At 45.8% G+C, this 20,459-nt stretch overlaps 2 protein-coding genes across 7 annotated transcripts in view; one reads left to right on the forward strand and one right to left on the reverse strand.

Moving 5' to 3' along the window:
• LOC137381325 (zinc finger protein 84-like) overlaps window positions 1-19,591 on the reverse strand; it is a 28,786-nt gene extending 9,195 nt beyond the window's left edge. Inside the window, exons 1-2 of one of the 6 annotated variants that reach the window (XM_068053723.1) lie at window positions 19,368-19,591; window positions 8,225-9,877 (exon numbers count right to left, since the gene is read on the reverse strand). The gene's annotated coding sequence lies outside the window, so the exon portion shown is untranslated. Of the gene's footprint in view, window positions 1-8,224; window positions 9,878-10,348; window positions 10,372-10,712; window positions 10,734-10,843; window positions 10,991-18,426; window positions 19,328-19,367 lie in introns of those variants that run through there. The other 5 variants (XM_068053722.1, XM_068053721.1, XM_068053720.1 and 2 more) reach the window with 5 other exon arrangements.
• LOC137381544 (zinc finger protein 91-like) overlaps window positions 1-20,459 on the forward strand; it is a 93,039-nt gene that overhangs the window by 67,591 nt on the left and 4,989 nt on the right. Inside the window, exons 21-25 of the mRNA XM_068054240.1 lie at window positions 10,760-10,951; window positions 18,303-18,336; window positions 19,229-19,396; window positions 19,611-19,780; window positions 20,254-20,382. Of these exons, the coding sequence (XP_067910341.1) occupies window positions 10,760-10,951; window positions 18,303-18,336; window positions 19,229-19,396; window positions 19,611-19,780; window positions 20,254-20,382 (693 nt within the window). The remainder of the gene's footprint in view (window positions 1-10,759; window positions 10,952-18,302; window positions 18,337-19,228; window positions 19,397-19,610; window positions 19,781-20,253; window positions 20,383-20,459) is intronic.

Genomic DNA, 20,459 nt, shown 5'->3' on the forward strand with positions numbered 1-20,459 from the left:
CAGAGTTATGTAGATCAAGCCGGGGAGTTTGACTACTGCACAGCTATGTGGAGAGCCGGCATGGACTCGATGGGCCAAATGGCCTCCTTCAGTGCCATGAATATAACTATGATTCTTAGAGTCATAGAGAGATACAGCACTGAAACAGGCCCTTCGGCCCACCAAGTCTGTGCCAACCAACAACCACCCATTTATACTAATCCTACATTAATCCCATATTCCCTACCACATCCCCAGGCATACCGCACAGGCAGTACCCAGAACCAAACCTAGGTCTCTGGAGCTGTGAGGCTGCAGTGCTAACCACTGTGCCACCCCGTGCCACTAGCCTACATTCCCTCGAGTTTAAAAGAATTTGAGGTGACCTCATTAAAAACATATAAAATTCTTAAGGGTCTTCAGTTATGAAGACAGATTGGAGAAGTTGGGGCTCTTTCCTTGGAGAAGAGAAGGCTGAGAGGAGATTTGATAGATGTGTTCAATATCATGAGGGGTCTGGACAGAGTAGATAGGGAAAACTGTTCCCACTCATGAAAAGATCAATAGCGAGAGGGCACAGTTTTAAAGTGATTGGCAAAAGAAGCAAAAGCGACATAAGGAAAAATGTTGTCACACAATAAGTGGTTAAGGTCTGGAAGGCACTGTCTGAGAGTGTGGTGAAGGCAGGTTCAATGGAGGCATTCAAAAGGGAAAAGGAGAAATGAAAAAAGGAAAAGGAAGAATGTGCATGGTTACAGGGAGAAGGCGGAAGAATGGCATTGGTAAATTGCTCATTCAGAGGGCAGACACGAGGGACTGAATGGCCTCCTGTGCTGTAACAATTCCATGATTCTGTGATTATATGACAGACAGTAGACATTATTTGAGGGACTAACAGTGTCATGCAAAAGGAAATGCAGTGGGTGTTGTGTAGATGGATTGTCAAAAGGCATTTGATAAGGTGCTGGACAGGAGGCTTGTTGATAAAACTAAAGCTGACTGTAGTAAGGAGACAGGCTTGTGTTGCTGGTGCCAGGGCCCTACCGACACATCTGCCTTATCCTGAAACAGACCAAGGTTCCTTGGGACAGAGCCGTACAGACCCATCTCTCTTATCCTGTAACAGATTGGGGTTCCTGGGGACAGGTCCCTACAGACTTACCTCCTTTATCCTGTAACAGGTCAGGGTTCCTGGGGACAGTCCCTTACAGACCTGGTGACTGGGCCATACAGCCACATCTCCCTTATCCTGTAACAGACCAGGGTTCCTGGGACAGACCCATCTCTCACCTCAATGGTGACCCAAGAATATTGTGTAAAACTTGTGAATGGGTCTGATTCGCTATTTCACCACCCAATCAGACAGGCTCCATCTGAAGGAGACTCTCTGATGAAGTCTGATGACTATTAAACTCTCCCCAGGTGGCAGGTTCTGTGGAAGATCCCAGCCTTTGTCATCTCTCTTGGTTCTCAGAGGACTTTGTCACGAGTTGAGTCTCTCTGCAGATGGTGCTGGAGTCGATGGGGTTTGAAACCTTAACTCAGTGGGTCTCCTCACTCTGCTCTCACCCGCAACCTTTAATGATCAGCAATGGGATTGAGTCTGTCCCTTTTCAACTGTTCAGCATCCTGGCAGGGGGCCCATTGCCCCTTGGTGTTTGCATTGACCAGTGAATGGTTAGCTGTGCATCTGTGCACTTCCCCAGATATCCGAGGGATTTGAATGGTGGGAGAGAACACAAGGTGTCTCTTTATATAAGGGGGCGTCCTTCTCTCACCCGACTGGGGCTCAAGGGCTGAAGGAGGTGAATCCAGGGTGGGGGCTGATGCTGCTTTGAACTGTGTGGGCGATGTGAGATATCAGGGCTGAAACTCCTCTCCTGGCCCATTGTTGCCACTGGTACATTTCACCATGAATATGGTGGACTGTCTGGGTTACAGTGTCTCCTCATTTAAACATAGATGATGCAGTGTAGGAGATGAGGAAGGAGGCTGCTAATTCCCAGGGGCAGTTCAAAGTGTTTTGACTGGTGAGTCCAGCAGTGAAACTGAAACCAAACCAAAGGGAACAAATAAAGATCCAATCCAAGGGAACAAGTAATGGGAAAATAGGAAGAAACCAAAACCAGCTGGAAATGGGTTTGATTTTTCAGGGCAATTTCACTGACTGTTAGGGTTAGGTGTTTGGTGAAACGACAGGATGTGTAAGATTCGTGTCTCTTAACTTTGTAAAATAAGTTCACCGGGGCAGTTTTGAGATAAGGAGTGGAACAAGGAAGAACAGGATGAAAACAGTTGGCATCTGTTGTTTTGAAGGAAATTCATCCTTTCTCAGATCTTGTTCACAGACGATAAAGATCTCAAAGCTTTCCTTAACAAGTTGTAGAGTCAGGATTGGAAGGGAGCAACAAGGTTACGTTTCTACCCAGGAAAAGGAAAAGTGGCAGTATTGCTTATTTCTCTAATATAAAAGCAAAATACTGCGGATGCTGGAAATCTGAAATAAAAACAAGAAATGCTGGAACCACTCAGCAGGTCTGGCAGCATCGGTGAAAAGAGAAGCAGAGTTAACGTTTCGGGTCAGTGACCCTTCTTCGGAACTGACAAATATTAAAAAAGTCACAGGTTATAAGCAAGTGAGGTGGGGGTGGGGCAAGAGATAACAAAGGAGAAGGTGCAGATTGGACAATGCCACATAGCTGACCAAAAGGTCATGGAGCAAAGGCAAACAATATGTTAATGGTGTGTTGAAAGACAAAGCATTAGTACAGAATAGGTGTTAACGGACTGAACATTGAACAGCAGCAAGTACAAACATGAAAAAAAAACAGTGGGTAAGCAAACTGAACAAACTAAGATTAAATGAAATAAATGCAAAAAAAAAAGGTTGTAAAAAATGTAAAAAAGAAAAAAAGAAGAAAAAAGAAAAAATAACTAAAAATGAAAGTAAAATGGGGGGCTGTCATGCTCTGAAATTATTGAACTCAATGTTCAGTCCGGCAGGCTGTAGTGTGCCTAATCGGTAGATGAGATGCTGCACCTTGAGCTTGCGTTGATGTTCACTGGAACACTGCAGCAATCCCAGGACAGAGATCTGAGCATGAGAGCAGGGGGGAGTGTTGAAACGGCAAGCAACCGGAAGCTCAGGGTCCTGCTTGTGGATCGAGCGGAGGTGTTCCGCAAAACGGTCACCCAGTCTCCGCTTGGTCTCCCCAATGTAGAGGAGACCACATTGTGAGTAGCGAATACAGTATACTACATTGAAAGAAGTACAAGTAAATCGCTGCTTCACCTGAAAGGAGTGTTTGGGGCCTGGGATAGTGAGGAGAGAGGAGGTAAATGGGCAGGTATTACACCTCCTGCGATTGCAGGGGAAGGTGCCATGGGATGGGGACGAGGTGGTGGGGGTAATGGAGGAGTGGACCAGGGTGTCACGGAGGGAACGATCCCTTCGGAATGCTGACAGGGGAAGGGAGGGGAAGATGCGTTTGGTAGTGGCATCACGCTGGAGGTGGCGGAAATGGCGGAGGATGATCCTTTGGATATGGAGGCTGATGGGGTGGAAAGTGAGGACAAGGGGAACCCTGTCACGGTTCTGGGAGGGAGGGGAAGGGTTGAGGGCAGAGGTACGGGAAATGGGCCGGACACGGTTGAGGGCCCTGTCAACAACAGTGGGGGGGAATCCTCAGTTGAGGAAAAAGGAGGTCATACCAGAAGCACCGTCATGGAAGGTAGCATCATCAGAGCAGATGCGTCGAAGACGGAGAAACTGGGAGAATGGAATGGAGTCCTTACAGGAGGTAGGGTGTGAAGAAGTGTAGTCGAGGTAGCTGTGGGAGTCGGTGGGCTTATAATGGATATTAGTAGACAACCTATCCCCAGAGATGGAGACAGAGAAGTCGACGAAGGGAAGAGAAGTGTCAGAGATGGACCATGTAAAGGTGAGAGAAGGGTGGAAATTGGAAGCAAAGTTGATAAAGTTTTCCAGTTCGGGGCGGGAGCAGAAAACGGCACCGATACAGTCATCAATGTACCAGAAAAAGAGTTGGGGGAGGGGGCCTGAGTAGGGCTGGAACAAAGAATGCTCAACATATCCCACAAAAATACAGGCATAACTAGGACCCATGCGGGTACCCATAGCGACACCTTTTACTTGAAGGAAGTGCGTGGAGTTGAAGGAGAAGTTGTTCAATGTGAGAACAAGTTCAGCCAGGCGGAGGAGGGTGGTGGTGGATGGGGACTGGTTGGGCCTCTGTTCCAGGAAGAAGTGGAGAGCCCTCAAACCATCCTGGTGGGGGATGGAGGTGGAGAGCGATTGGACGTCCATAGTGAAGAGGAGGCGGTTGGGACCAAGAAACTGGAAATTGTCAAAATGACATAGGGCGTCAGAAGAGTCACGAATGTAGGTGGGAAGAGACTGGACCAGCGGAGAAAAGATAGAGTCAAGATAGGAGGAAATAAGTTCAGTGGGGCAGGAGTAGGCTGACACAAAGGGTCTGCCGGGACAGTCCCATTTGCGGATTTTGGGAAGGAGGTAGAAGTGGGCTGTCCAGGGTTGCGGGACTATGAGGTTGGAAGCTGTAGGGGGAAGATCTCCAGAGGAGATTAGGTCAGTGACAGTCCTTTGGATGGTGGCTTGATGTTCGGTGGTGGGGTCATGGTCCAGAGGGAGGTAGGAAGAAGTGTCTGTGAGTTGGCGTTGAGCTTCTGCAAGGTAGAGGTCGGTACGCCATACAACAACAGCACCACCCTTGTCTGCAGGTTTGATGACCATGTCGGGGTTAGACCTGAGAGAACGGAGTGCCTCAAGTTCAGAGGGGAACAGGTTAGAGTGAGTGAGGGGGGCAGACAAATTGAGATGACCAATGTCTCGCCGACAGTTTTCAATGAAGAGGTCAAGAGCGGGTAAGAGGCCAGGGGGAGGGGTCCAGGTAGAGGGAGAATGCTGGATGCGGGTGAATGGGTCTGCTGGTCGGGAGGAGGACTCCTGGTCAAAGAAGTGAGCCCGGAGGCGGAGGCGATGGAAGAAGAGCTCAACGTCATGCCGAGCACGAAATTCATTGAGGTGGGGGCGTAAGGGGATAAAACAGACCTTTGCTGAGTACAGAACGTTCAGCATCAGAGAGGGGGAGGTCAGAGGGTATAGTGAATACACGGCAAGGGGTCAGATCAGAAGGGGTGGGGTCAGAGGGAAGTGAAGCGGAAGGAGGATCTGGAGGAGGATTCGTCCCCATCAGCTGCTGGAGCTTGCGTTCCTTGACATCTGAAAGAAAGAAAAAAAGTTTTTTGTTAATGTGTCAGATGAGATGAAAGATGAAATGAAACTGCGGAGTAGAACAGCTTTGAGATAAGGTGAGGTGGTGCTGCTGGAGAGAGAGGTCCAGTGTATGCATGTGGTGGCACATAGCACTGAGGGGAACAGTAGGCAGGGAGCAGATGATGAACGCAAAGGGACTGGTGGTCTGAGGTGCATTTGTTTTAATGCAAGAAGTGTAGTAGGTAAGGCAGATGAACTTAGGGCTTGGATTAGTACCTGGGAGTATGATGTTATTGCTATTACTGAGACTTGGTTGAGGGAAGGGCACGATTGGCAACTAAATATCCGAGGATATCGATGCTTCAGGCGGGATAGAGAGGGAGGTAAAAGGGGTGGAGGAGTTGCATTACTGGTCAAAGAGGATATCACAGCTGTGCTGAAGGAGGGCACTATGGAGGACTCGAGCAGTGGGGCAATATGGGCAGAACTCAGAAATAGGAAGGGTGCGGTAACAATGTTGGGGCTGTACTACAGGCCTCCCAACAGCGAGCGTGAGATAGAGGTACAAATATGTAAACAGATTATGGAAAGATGTAGGAGCAACAGGGTGGTGGTGATAGGAGATTTTAATTTTCCCAACATTGACTGGGATTCACTTAGTGTTAGAGGTCTAGATGGAGCAGAATTTGCAAGGAGCATCCAGGAGGGTTTTCTAGAGCAGTATGTAAATAGTCCAACTCGGGAAGGGGCCATACTGGACCTGGTGTTGGGGAATGAGCCCTGCCAGGTGGTTGAAGTTTCAGTAGGGGACTACTTTGGGAATAGTGATCACAATTCCGTAAGTTTTAGAATACTCATGGACAAAGATGAGAGTGGTCCTAAAGGAAGAGTGCTAAATTGGGGGAAGGCCAACTATACCAAAATTCGGCAGGAGCTGGGGAATGTAGATTGGGAGCAGCTGTTTGAAGGTAAATCCACATTTGATGTGTGGGAGGCTTTTAAAGAGAGGTTGATTAGTGTGCAGGAGAGACATGTTCCTGTGAAAATGAGGGGTAGAAATGGCAATATTAGGGAACCATGGATGACAGGTGAAATTGTGAGACTAGCTAAGAGGAAAAAGGAAGCATACATAAGGTCTAGGCGGCTGAAGAAAGACGAAGCTTTGGAAGAATATCGGGAATGTAGGACCAATCTGAAACGAGGAATTAAGAGGGCTAAAAGGGGTCATGAAATATCTTTAGCAAACAGGGTTAAGGAAAATCCCAAAGCCTTTTATTCATATATAAGGAGCAAGACGGTAACTAGAGAAAGGATTGGCCCACTCAAGGACAAAGGAGGAAAATTATGCGTGGAGTCAGAGAAAATGGGTGAGATTCTAAACGAGTACTTTGCATCGGTATTCACCGAGGAGAGGGACATGACGGATGTTAAGGTTAGGGATAGATGTTTGATTACTCTAGGTCAAGTCGGCATAAGGAGGGAGGGAGTGTTGGGTATTCTAAAAGGCATTAAGGTGGACAAGTCCCCAGGTCCGGATGGGATCTATCCCAGGTTACTGAGGGAAGCGAGAGAGGAAATAGCTGGGGCCTTAACAGATATCTTTGCAGCATCCTTAAACACGGGTGATGTCCCGGAGGACTGGAGAATTGCTAATGTTGTCCCCTTGTTTAAGAAGGGTAGCAGGGATAATCCAGGTAATTATAGACCGGTGAGCCTGACGTCAGTGGTAGGGAAGCTGCTGGAGAAGATACTGAGGGATAGGATCCATTCCCATTTGGAAGAAAATGGGCTTATCAGTGATAGGCAACATGGTTTTGTGCAGGGAAGGTCATGTCTTACCAACTTAATAGAATTCTTTGAGGAAGTGACAAAGTTGATTGATGAGGGAAGGGCTGTAGATGTCATATACATGGACTTCAGTAAGGCGTTTGATAAGGTTCCCCATGGTAGGTTGATGGAGAAAGTGAAGTCTCATGGGGTCCAGGGTGTACTAGCTAGATGGATAAAGAACTGGCTGGGCAACAGGAGACAGAGAGTAGCAGTGGAAGGGAGTTTCTCAAAATGGAGACGTGTGACCAGTGGTGCTCCACAGGGATCCATGCTGGGATCACTGTTGTTTGTGATATACATAAATGATTTGGAGGAAAGTATTGGTGGTCTGATTAGCAAGTTTGCAGACGACACTAAGATTGGTGGAGTAGCAGATAGTGAAGGGGACTGTCAGAGAATACAGCAGAATATAGATAGATTGGAGAGTTGGGCAGAGAAATGGCAGATGGAGTTCAATCTGGGCAAATGCGAGGTAATGCATTTTGGAAGATCCAATTCAAGAGTGAACTATACAATAAATGGAAAAGTCCTGGGGAAAATTGATGTACAGAGAGATTTGGATGTTCAGGTCCATTGTTCCCTGAAGGTGGCAACACAGGTCAATAGAGTGGTCAAGAAGGCATACGGCATGCTTTCCTTCATTGGACGGGGTATTGAGTACAGGAGTTGGCAGGTCATGTTACAGTTGTACAAGACTTTGGTTCGGCCACATTTGGAATACTGCGTGCAGTTCTGGTCACCACATTACCAAAAGGATGCAGATGCTTTGGAGAGGGTGCAGAGGAGGTTCACCAGGATGTTGCCTGGTATGGAGGGCGCTAGCTATGAAGAGAGGTTGAGTAGATTAGGATTATTTTCATTAGAAAGACGGAGGTTGAGGGGGGAACCTGATTGAGGTGTACAAAATCATGAGAGGTATAGACAGGGTGGATAGCAAGAAACTTTTTCCCAGAGTGGGGGATTCAATTACTAAGGGTCACGAGTTCAAAGTGAGAGGGGAAAAATTTAGGGGGGATATGCGTGGAAAGTTCTTTACGCAGAGGGTGGTGGGTGCCTGGAACGCGTTGCCAGCGGAGGTGGTAGACGCGGGCACGATAGCGTCTTTTAAGATGTATCTAGACAGATACATGAATGGGCAGGAAGCAAAGAGATACAGACCCTTAGAAAATAGGCGACAGGTTTAGATAGAGGATCTGGATCGGCGCAGGCTTGGAGGGCCGAAGCGCCTGTTCCTGTGCTGTAATTTTCTTTGTTCTTTGTTCGAGTGTGGATCTCAGGATGCGGTGAGAGTAGCAGTCCGAGGAATGTTGTATTTCTCGGAGATAGCTGTAGTCCTGGGTGGATTCAAAGCATGATGGGTGAAACTGCAGTTGGAATCCACGTGGAATAAGTCGGAGCCGGAGACAGTCACTGAGGAAGGAGATGTGGCTGTGAAAACGAGTTTTGGTAGAAACTTTATCAAACACCAGGAGGGAAATAGAAAGCAATGAAGGTGAACAAGGTAAAAGATTATTTTATTGCTTATTTCTCTGTCTGTTTCATTAGAAAGGAGAAAAGATCAAAAATGGAACAGTTGATAACAGGATCCCGATTAGTCTCCTCTTTCTTTAGAGAAATCAAGACTTGACACACCATGTGTTGGAAAAAAAGCTGATTTATTTGACATTGATCCACTATATTAAACTCCAGCTCAATTATGGGGGTTATTAACGTCAGCAGAAACAAAGCTCAACTGTCAGAATGAACATCATTCAGTTCTGGATGTGATTAATAGAAGCAACAACAGCGGAATCCAACATGCAGTCACTTATGAATTCGGTGGTGTGAATTAGCAGGGTGGATGAGTGAGTCAATCATTTGCCACACACAGAGCAGGTAAATGGCCAGTATGAATTCGTTGGTGTATCAGCAGATCCTTTGTCCTTTTAAAACTCTTCTTTCAGACTGAACATGTGAATGGTCTCTTATCAGTGTGACTAAGTTGCTATCTCTGCAAGATTGATGATGGAGTGAATCCTTTCCCACAGATGGAGCAAGTGAGCAAATGAATGTTCTATCCCCTGTGGGAACTTGCTGGTGTGTGTCAGAAGGCTGAGTGAATTTATGAATTTCTCCCACAGTCAGAGCAGGTGAACAGCCTCTCCCCAGTGTGAACTCGCTGGTTTTTCAGCCAGGTGGATGAATGGGCGAATCCCTGCCCGCACACGGGGCAGGTGAACGGCCTCTCCCCAGGTGACTGCTTTGGTGTTTCAGCAGATCCTGTTTCTTTTTAAAGCTCTTCTCACAGTCAGAACATTTAAAAGGTCTGTCACCAGAATGAACAACTTGGTGTCTCAAAAGATGGGATACCTTAATGAATCCCTTCCTAAACAGCCTCTCCACACTGCGTCGATGAATTTCCTGCTCTGGGATGGGTAATTAAAACCCTTCCCACAGTCCCCACATTTCCATGGTGTTGGTGTCTGTGTGTCTGTCCAGGTTGGATGATCAGTTGAAGGCTCGTCCACACACACAACACATATACAATTTCTCCCCGCTATGAATGGTGTAATGTTTTTTCATGCTGTGTAGCTGGTTAAAGCTCATTGCACAGTCAATGCACTGGCATACTCTCGGTTGTGTGTGCCTTGGTGATTTTCCAGTCACACTGATGTTTGAAACCTTTTCCAAAAGACAGAACAGTCAAACGTTTCTCCTTCTACTTTCAAAGGCCAATGATATTCAGGTCCTGATGAATTGAGTGACTCTATCTGATCTTGGTGTGATGTCTGGTTTTAGTTTCCCATCTGCAAATCCTCCTCTTCTAATACCCTGTAAAAGGAGTTTACAAAAGTCATCAGTGTAAGTACAGGATAGAAATTCAGAACAGACAATTCTAGTTTCTATGGTACATTCTTTCCTCTCTTGTTCCCCCAAAGCTGTAAATCCCTGTCCCACACACTCTCCCTCCTCCCTGTGCTGAAATCCAAACCCATCACACCATCTACACCATTTCTTTCCTCCACTGCCAGTTTTGTTCCCTCCCTCTACTCTGACTGGGTTCAGTTCTCCAGCCCGTGTGCAGAGTGAGAATAAAATCAATGGACGGAATTTTACGGTGACTGGAGGGGAGCTGTCCACTGACTGAAAAGTTGGTGGCAATCCTGCCTCTACTGGGCCTGGGGATCCGGATTGGATTTTATGGTCCCCAGGCTCTTAACTGGTCTCGGTGGGACTTCCTAACTCATTGAGGCAGGAAGCCCTGCCTAATGGAACCGCCGGCCAATTGGGACGGCAACTCACAATCCCAACAGCTTTACTGGGAGTGTGGCCACTGCTAGGATTGCATCCCAGCTGAAAACTGAAGATGTTGGCGAGCCCTGGAAAATGGGGAATGGGAATGGGGCCTCGCTGGGGGTGATCAGTCGGGCCCCGGCGAGGCGTGGCTCGATTCATGGGGTGGGGGCCGTGTTGGGCATTGGGAGTGGTTGGGGCAGCGGGGGCGGCCCTCTGTTGGGCACAGGGTACCCGATCAGGAGGGTCACCTCCCAGGACGTCAAGCAGCTTGCCTGAGGCCTCGGCTGCCCACCTGCCTTTTTCGCCCGCTAACAGCCCGCTCTTTGGGGGCGCATAAAATTCCGGCCAATAAATCAATGATTTTCTCTACTTGACACTGGGACTCTGAAGCCCTGCCCACTCTGTGTCGTCACCAAGATGGCAGCACATGCGCACTGCACATCGCTCAACCAAGATGGCGGCCGTTACCGGGAAAAAGTCCCGGAGCTGTTAACGCGGTACCTGGAAGTTGTTATTCGGGGCTTGCGGCCTGCACCAAGTGTTTCTGAAGCCTCCCACTCACCGGCTCCATTCCTCCCCAGCACCACTCCGACTCTCACCCGCTGCAAGGCAAGTGCACTCGCACAGCTCTGATCACAGTGACACTGCGCATGCTCTAGATACAGTCCAGCACTACGCCTGCGCGCTGGGCTCCTCTGAAATGATTGGGGGAACATTCATTTCTTAACCTGATGATAACATGTTAACATTCTGGGTTAGATTTTTTTATTAAAATGGAACACGTTAACTCATTAAATCATCTTGTGAATGATGTCATCCTCTTTAGTCAATCAGTGCAATAGTAATTCTCACAGTTTGTCCCTGAATATCTCATCTCTTTCTGATAAGTTTGTATTCAATCCATCTTCTGAGCCTCTGGCTTGGTGCCGAAAACATATCGTGTCTGTCCTTTCAGATCATTAATCTATTAACGTCTGTTCACAGGTTTCAATCAATCGGACCTCTTTGAACCTGCGGATTCTTAACTTTAATGTGTGTAAGCGTCTTAACTATTGAGAAATGTTGAATAAAGTTATTAGAAACAGGAACATAGGACTTAGGAGCAGCAGTAGGCCATTTGGCCCTTCACGCCGGTGCCGTCATTCAATATGATCATGGCTGATCCGGTTGTGGATTCAACTCGGCCCCCATGACCATTGACTCCCTTATCAATCAAAAATCCATCTCACTCAACCTTGCATATTTTCAATAACCCAGCCTCCACTGCTTTCAGGGGAAGAGAATTCCACAGACTAACGATCCTTCCAGAAAAACGTTCTCCTCATCTCTTATTCTTTAACTGTGTTCCCTAATTCTTGTCTCCCCCACAAAAGGAAACATCCTCCCTGTTTCCACTCTATTAAGTCCCCTCAGGATCTTATATCTTTCATCCATCTAAATTCCAAAGGGTATAGGACCAATCTGTTCAACCTTCCTCAGGTTATTCAGGTCTTCTCTGCCTGGCCCACCTAGAGTCATAGAGAGATACAACACTGAAACAGGCCCTTCGGCCCACTGAGTCTGTGCCAACCATCAACCACCCATATTATACTAATCCTACATTAATCCCATATTCCCTACCACATCCCCACCTTCCCTCAATTCTCCTATGACCTACCTACACTAGGAGCAATTTACAATGGCCAATTTACCTATCAACCTGCAAGTCTTTGGCTGTGGGAGGAAACCAGAGCACCCGGCAGAAACCCACACGGTCACAGAGAGAACTTGCAAACTCCACACAGGCAGTACCCAGAACCAAACTCAGGTCGCTGGAACTGTGAGGCCGCGGAGCTAACCACTGCGCTGCCGTGCCACCTCTCTCTTCATTTCCCACCTCGCGGCTCTAAAAGATTCTTCCTTTTGTAGCCTCAAAGCTTATCTCTATTTCTATTTCTCCTTGTAACCTATCTTAGAATTCTATTCATCAAACAGACCATCAAATATAAAAGTAATTAGCATCATCTGGAATACCAAGAGAAAAGCTGAGGCTGTAATTACCTCGGGATGTTGTCCTGTAATGTATACTCTTTCCCACCAGGGCTGATCACCCATGGTGATAATAAACCGCTCAATGTTTTCATTTTTGTTGTTGCCTCTGTCCCAGATGTTGTTCAATATAGATTTAAGGTTCAAAGGGATGGAATTGGAAGATGAAAACTTCTGACAGTTCCTGGAGAGCAATCACAGTATTGCTGCAGCACAGGAGGCCATTCGGCCCATTGTGTCTGTGCTGGCGCTCCGACAGAGCAACTTACCTCGTGCCAATCCCCCCATTCTCCCCATAACCCTGCATGTTCTTCCTTTTCAGATAACAGCCCAATTCCCCCTTGAAAGCTTCGATTGAACCTGCCTCCATCACACTCTCATGCAGTGCATTCCAGATCCATACCACTCGCTGCATAAAATTTTACATTCAGTTTGAGGGAGAGAAGAGTGGTTCCAAGACTAGTGTTTTAAACTTAAATAAGGGCAATTATGAGGGCATGAAAGCGGAGCTAGCTAAAGTGAACTGGCAAATCAGGTTAAGGGATAGGTCAGTAGAGATGCAGTGGCAGACATTTAAGGGGATATTTCAGAATACGCAGAATAGATACATTTCAACGAGAAAGAAAAATTCCAAGGATGGTACCGTCATCCATGGTTAACTAAAACAATTAAAAGTAGTACCAAACTTAAAGAAAAAGCCTATAATTGCGCAAAGATGGGAGGCAGGTCAGAAGGTTGGACAGAATATAAAAAACAGCAAAGGATGACTAAAAGATTGATAAGGAAGGTAAAATTAGAGACGAGAGAAAGCTAGCTAGAAATATAAAGACAGTAGGAGTTTCTATAGATATTTAAAAAAGAAAAGAGTTAACAAAGTGAGCGTTGGTCCTATAAAAAGTGAATCTGGGGAATTAATAATGGATAATAAGGAGATGGCAGATGAATTGAACAGATATTTTGCATCGGTCTTCACTATTGAGGATACAAGTAACATCCCAATATTAGCTGTAAGTCAGGAAATGGAAGGGAGAGAGGAACTCAAGAAAATTACAATCAGCAGGAAAATGGTACCAAACAAATTGTTGGAGCTGCGGGCTGACAAGTCCCCGGGTCCTGATGGACTTCATCCTAGGGTCTGAAAAGAACTAGTTAGTGAGATAGTTGATGCGTTAGTTTTAATTTTCCATAATTCCCTAGATTCAGGGAGGGTTCCTTTAGATTGGAAAATAGCGAATATTCAAAAAGGGAGAGAGACAGAAAGCAGGAAACTACAGGCCAGTTAGCTTAACATCTTTCTTAGGAAAATGTTTGAAGTGATTATTAAAGATGTTATAGCAGGGCTTTTAGAAAAATTCAAGGTAATCAGGCAGAATCAACATGGTTTTGTGAAAGGGAAATCATGTTTAACCAATTTACTGGAGTTCTTTGAGGGAGTTACATGTGCTGTGGATAAAGGGGAACCAGTGGATGTATTGTACTTAATTTCCAGAATGCTTTTGATAAGGTGCCACATCAATGGTTATTGCAGAAAATAAAAGCTCATGGTGTAGGGGGTAACATATTGGCATAGATAGAAGATTGGTTAGCTAACAGGAAACAGAGAGAAGGCATAAATGGGTCATTTTCCGGTTGGCAAGATGTAATGAGTGGTGTGCCACAGGGATCTGGGGCCTCAACTTTTTACAATTTATATAAATAACTTAGAAGAAGGGACTGAATGCATGGTTGCTAAATTTGCTGATGGCACAAAGGTAGGTAGGAAAGTAACTTGTGAAGAGGATGTAAGGAGGCTACAAAGGGATATAGACATGTTAAGTGAGCGGGCAAAGACCTGGCAAATGGAGTATAATGTGGGAAAGTGTGAAATTGTCCACTTTGGCAGGAAGAATAAAAAAGCATATTATCTAAATGGTGAGAAATTGCAGAGCTCTGAGATGCAGAGGGATCTGGGTGTCCTAGTGCATGAATCACAAAAGGTTAGTATGCAGGTACAGCACATAATTAGGAAAGCTAATAGAATGTTATCAATTATCGTGAGGGGAATTGAATACAAAAGTAGGGAGGTTATGCTTCAACTATACAGGGCATTGAGACCACATCTGGAGTACTATATACAGTACTGGTCTCCTTATTTAAGGAAGGATGTAAATGCATTTGAGGCAGTACAATGAAGGTTTACTAGACTAATACCTGGAATGGTGGACTGTCTAATGAAGAAAGGTTGGACAGGCTAGGCACATATCCACTGGAATTTAGAATCAAGGAATCACAGAATAATACAGTGCAGAAGAGGCCCATCGAGTCTGCACCAATGTATTAAAGACACCTGATCTGTCTACCTAATCCCATTTGCCAGCACTTGGCCCATAGCCTTGAATGTTATGACGTGCCAAGTGCTCATCCAGGTACTTTTTAAAGGATGTGAGGCAACCCGCCTCTACCACCCTCCCAGGCAGTGCATTCCAGACCGTCACCACCCTCTGGGTAAAAAAGTTCTTCCTCAAATCCCCCTTAAACCTCCTGCCCCTCACCTTAAACTTATGTCCCCTCGTAACTGACCCTTCAACTAAGGGGAACAGCTGCTCCCTATCCACCCTATCCATGCCCCTCATAATCCTGTACACCTCGATCAGGTCACCCCTCAGACTTCTCTGCTCCAGCGAAAACAACCCAAGCCTATCCAACCTCTCTTCATTGTTTAAATGTTCCATCCCAGGCACCATCCTGGTGAATCGCCTCTGCACCTCCTCCAGTGCAATCACGTCCTTCCTATAATGTGGCGACCAGAACTGCACACAGTACTCCAGACTTCTTAACTAATATGGCCTCACCAAAGTTCTATACAACTCCAACATGACCTCCCTGCTTTTGTAATCTCTGCCTCGATTGATAAAGGCAAGTGTCCCATATGCCTTTTTCACCACCCTATTAACCTGCCCTTCTGCCTTCAGAGATCTATGGACAAACACGCCAAGGTCCCTTTGTTCCTCGGAACCTCCCAGTGTCAGGTCATTCATTGAATACTTCCGTGTCACATTACTCCTTCCCAAGTGTATCACCTCACACTTTTCAGGGTTAAATTCCATCTGCCACTTTTCTGCCCATTTGACCATCCCGTCTATATCTTCCTGTAACCCAAGACACTCAACCTCACTGGTAACCACTCGGCCAATCTTTGTGTCATCCGCGAACTTATTGATTCTACCCCCCACATCGTCATCTATGTCATTTATATAAATGACAAACAGTAGGGGACCCAGCACAGATCCCTCTGGACGCCACTGGATATTGGCTTCCAGTCACTAAAACAGCCGTCTGTCATCACTCTCCGTCTCCTACAGCTAAGCCAATTTTGAATCCACCTTATCAAGTTACCCTGTATCCCATGTGCATTTGCTTTCTTGATAAGTCTCCCATGTGGGACCTTGTCAAAGGCTTTGCTGAAATCCATGTAAACTACATCAACTGCTCTACCCTCATCTACACACCTGTTCACATGCTCAAAAAATTCAATCAAATTTGTTAGGCATGACCTCCCTCTGACAAAGCCATGCTGACTATTCCTAATCAAATTTTGCCTCTCCAAGTGGAGATAGATTCTCTCCTTCAGAATTTTCTCCAATAGTTTCCCTACCACTGATGTGAGACTCATTGGTCTATAGTTCCCTGGCTTATCTCTACAACCTTTCTTAAATAGTGGGACCACATGAGCTGTTCTCCAGTTCTCTGGCACCTCCCCCGTGGCCAGAGAGGAATTAAAAATTAGGGCCAGAGCCCCTGCAATCTCCACCCTCACCTCCCACAGCATCCTGGGACACAAATCATCCGGACCTGGATATTTGTCTACTTTTAAGCCTGCCAAAACCTCCAATACCTTGTCACTCCCTATGACAATTTGCTCAAGAACTTCACAGTCTCTCTCTCTGAGTTCCATATCTACATCCTCTTTCTCTTGGGTGAAGACAGATGTGAAGTATTCATTCAACACCCTACCAATGTCCTCTGGCTCCACCCACAGATTTCCCCCTTGGTCCCTAATGGGTCCTACTCTTTCACTGGTTATCCTCTTCCCATTGATATACTTATAGAATATCTTGGGATTTTCCCTACTTTTACCAGCCAGAGCTTTCTCATATCCCCTCTTTGCTCTCCTAATTGCTTTCTTAAGCTCCATCCTACACTTTCTGTACTCCACTAATGCTTCCGTTGATTTGCTCTCCTTGTATTTGCTAAAAGCCTCTCTTTTCCTTCTCATCATACCCTGAATGTTTATGATTATGATTATGATTAGAGATACAGCACTGAAACAGGCCCTTCGGCCCACCGAGTCTGTGCCGAACATCAACCACCCATTTATACTAATCCTACACTAATCCCATATTCCTACCAAACATCCCCACCTGTCCCTATATTTCCCTACCACCTACCTATACTAGTGACAATTTCTGGTCATCCATGGTTCTCTGGGCTTGTTGCTCCTACCTGTTACCCTAGAGGGAACATGTTGGGCCTGTACCCTCCCCATTTCCTTTATGAATGCCTCCCACTGCTCGTCAGTAGATTTACCGACAAGTAATTCTTTCCCGTCTACCTTGGCCAGATCCTGCCTTATTTTACTAAAATTCGCTCTCCCCCAATCCAAAACATTTTTTTGCAACTTGTCTATTTCTTTCTCCATAACAAGCTTAAATTGTACCATGTTGTGGTCACTATCACCAAAATGCACCCCCACCAACACATCAACCACCGGTCCGGCTTCATCCCCCAGAATTAGGTCCAGCACTGCACCCTCCCTCGTTGGATCCTGTACATATTGAGCTAAAAAGTTCTCCTGTATACATTTTAAGAACTCCACTCCTTAACACAATGACTATCCCAATTAATGTTGGGAAAGTTGAAATCACCTAATATAATTACCCTATTATTATTTTTACACACCTCTGCGAATTGCGCACATATTTGCTCCTCAATTTCCCGCTGACTATCTGGGGGTCTATAATAAACACCTAACAATGTGGCTGGTCCTTTTTTATTCCTAAACTCTACCCATAAAGCTTCATTTGATGCCCCCTCCAAGATATCATCTCTCCTTACTGCAGTAACTGACTCCTTAACTAATATTGCAATGCCCCCTCCTCTTTTACCCCCTCCTCTGTCTCGCCTGAAGATTCTATATCCCGGGATATTGAGCTGCCAATCCTGCCCCTCCCTCAACCATGTCTCCGTGATGGCTACTATATCACAATTCCACGTGTCAATCCTTGCCCTTAACTCATCCGTTTTACCTGTAAAACTCCTGGCATTAAAGTAGAGGCCTTCAATCCTGTTCTTACTCCCTTGAAACTTACTTCCGCTGTATTCCCTCTGACCTGTTTGCTTTCCTGTGTTTAGCTGTGTCCCTATTCTGCTAGGAGTCTGCGTCCCCTCCCCCTGCCAAATTAGGTTAAACTCTTGATTAAACGACTTGATTGAGACATTTAAGATCCTGAGGGGTCTTGACAGGGTGGATGTGGAAAGGATGTTTCCCCTTGTGGGAGAATCTCGAACGAGGGGTCACTGTTTAAAAATAAGGGGTCGCCCATTTAAGACAGAGGTTAGGAGAAATTTTTTCTCTGAGGGTCCTGAGTCTTTGGAATTCTCTTCCTCAAAATGCAGTGGAAGCAGAGTCTTTGAATATTTTTAAGGCTGAGGTAGATAGATTCTTGATAAGCAATGGAGTGGAAGGTAATCGGGGGTAGGTGGAAATGTGGAGTAATCAGTTCAGCCATGAACTTTTTGAATGGCGGAGCAGGCTCGAGGGGTCGAGTGGCCTACTCCTGCTCCTAATTCGTATGTTCATAATTTTTTCCCCCCTCCTGTCATCATTAATTAATGTATATTTGCCCATTAATAAATGTTCACTTGAATTTCTCTAACATTGTGGCCCTTGCAGCCACCGATTCTTTATCCCAATTTTACTCAAGCTGGTTGGTGTGAGGCAAAGTGTTGTGCATCGGATGGAACAAGAAATGTCCCCGTGTGTGTTTGTGCTGATTCTAATTAGCTGCATTACAAACCTTCCTCTCTCCGAGCAGACGATGTTGGTCCTCTGAGAATCCCATTGAGTGATTTGAATGGTACAATTAAAAGATTTTTCATCCAGGGTGAAACCACAGGCTGACCGTGTGCTGTGTAAAACCTAGCACCAATACAACCAGGCCCCACTTCTCCCGGAACACATGAAGTGTTTGGTGCTTTCTAGATCCCTTCCTTTCCCTTCATTAATCTCCTCGGATAATTCACAAATTCCTGTGTACATCATCTTCCAATACGTCTATGATCTCCACTTTAAATCTTTCCATCGATCTTACCCAACCGATGGCAATGCCGTTATCAGAGGAATCAGTTTGGAAATAATGTCACTCTGATTGCAAGTTTTCCTGGAGTAATACACTGATCCAAATCTTCCCACCTAACACCAATCCATATCCCCAGCTGAGTTCCAGATTTTAATTTGATTGTCTGATATAGAAAACATATGTCATTTAACCCCTTTGAACCTGATTCTGCACATTCCCTCCATACATTCTGCAAGAGATTGTCTTTGAGGTGGGTTGTTCCTTTATAGTCTATGCTGTTCTGAATGCTGACAGTATTAACCCTATCCCTAACCTGTCCTAACCCTTCTGCCAGTTCATTTATTGAAACCAAGGACTCGCTTTTTTCTAATGGTGACATCCCATCTGCCCAGTTATTCCAATAAACCAGCCCTTGAATTGTCTGTGCATTGTTGCATCATGTTCCTACATTGTCTTAGTAAAACTATGCACCATTTCCCTTAACGATTAAAATCTTCATACATTTGTTGACATAAATCAGAAGACAAGGATACAGAAGAAAAATTGAACAGAGTGGGAATAATCCGGAATCACAATTCACGAGTCCGTTTACAGGTTATTCCAGAAGATGGGGGCACTGAGGATCCTTTTCTCTCCTGTTTTATCTGTGTCAGCCCTACCTTGCAAGTTCAGTCCACAGGTTCCACCGGTAAATGCATAATCGCTTTCCATCACCTTATTGCAAACTCCATCTAAACTAAATTTGTCCAATCATCCCATAATTTTGTCAACAAGCGTCCTGCCCGGCACCTTCTCAAACACCTTTTGACAATTCATCTACACAAAATCCACTGCGTTTCCTTTCTGGCTACACTATTATTCCCTCGAGATTTTAAATGGCCTTTGCAATCAATGATCCACAGTGTACTTATTGCTGGAGCCCAGTCAGACTGCAAGAGCCCAGGGCGCAGGCGCAGTGCTGGACTGTATCTGGAGCATGCGCAGTGTCAATGTGATCAAAGCTGTGTGTGCTCGAGACGCTTTTGCAGCGGGTGAGAGTTGGCGGGGCGCAAGGGAGGAATGGAGCCGGCGGGTGAGCGGAGAGGATTCAGCGACACCTGGTCTAGGCTGCTAGCCGTTTGCAGCTCCAGGGCTTTTTCCCAGGAACAGGTCCAGGATCACGGCCGCCATCATGGTTGAGTGGGAAGCAGAGTGCATGCGTGGCCATTGTGGTGACGACACAGAGTGGGCGGGGCTTCAGGGTCCCAGTGACCAGGAGATAAAATCATTGACTCATTGATTTTATTCTCACTCTGCAAACAGGGGCTGGAGAACTGAACCCAGGCAGAGGGAGGGAGAGAGAAAACTGGCAGTGGAGGAAAGAAATGGTGCAGATGGTGTAATGGGTTTGGATTTCAGTACAGGGAGGAGGGAGAGTGTGTGGGACAGGAATTTACAGCTTTGGTGGAACAAGAGAGGAAAACATGTTCCAGATAAATTAGAATTGTCTGTTCTGAATTTCTATCCTCTACTGACAATGATGACTTTTGTAAACTCCTTTTACAGGATATTAGAAGAGGAGGATTTGGAGACAGGAAAGTCAAATATCACATCAAGATCTATCAGTCATATGATTTATCAGGACTTGAACATCATTGGCCTTTGAATGTGGAAGGAGAAATATTTGTCTATTCTGTCTGTGGGAAAAGATTTCAAACATCAGTGTGACTGGAAAAGTACCGAGACACACAAACCTGAGTGAGTGTGTTGTA

The sequence above is a fragment of the Heterodontus francisci genome, chromosome 22 (genome assembly GCF_036365525.1).
Source record: "Heterodontus francisci isolate sHetFra1 chromosome 22, sHetFra1.hap1, whole genome shotgun sequence".
Classification (NCBI taxonomy): Eukaryota; Metazoa; Chordata; class Chondrichthyes; order Heterodontiformes; family Heterodontidae; genus Heterodontus; species Heterodontus francisci.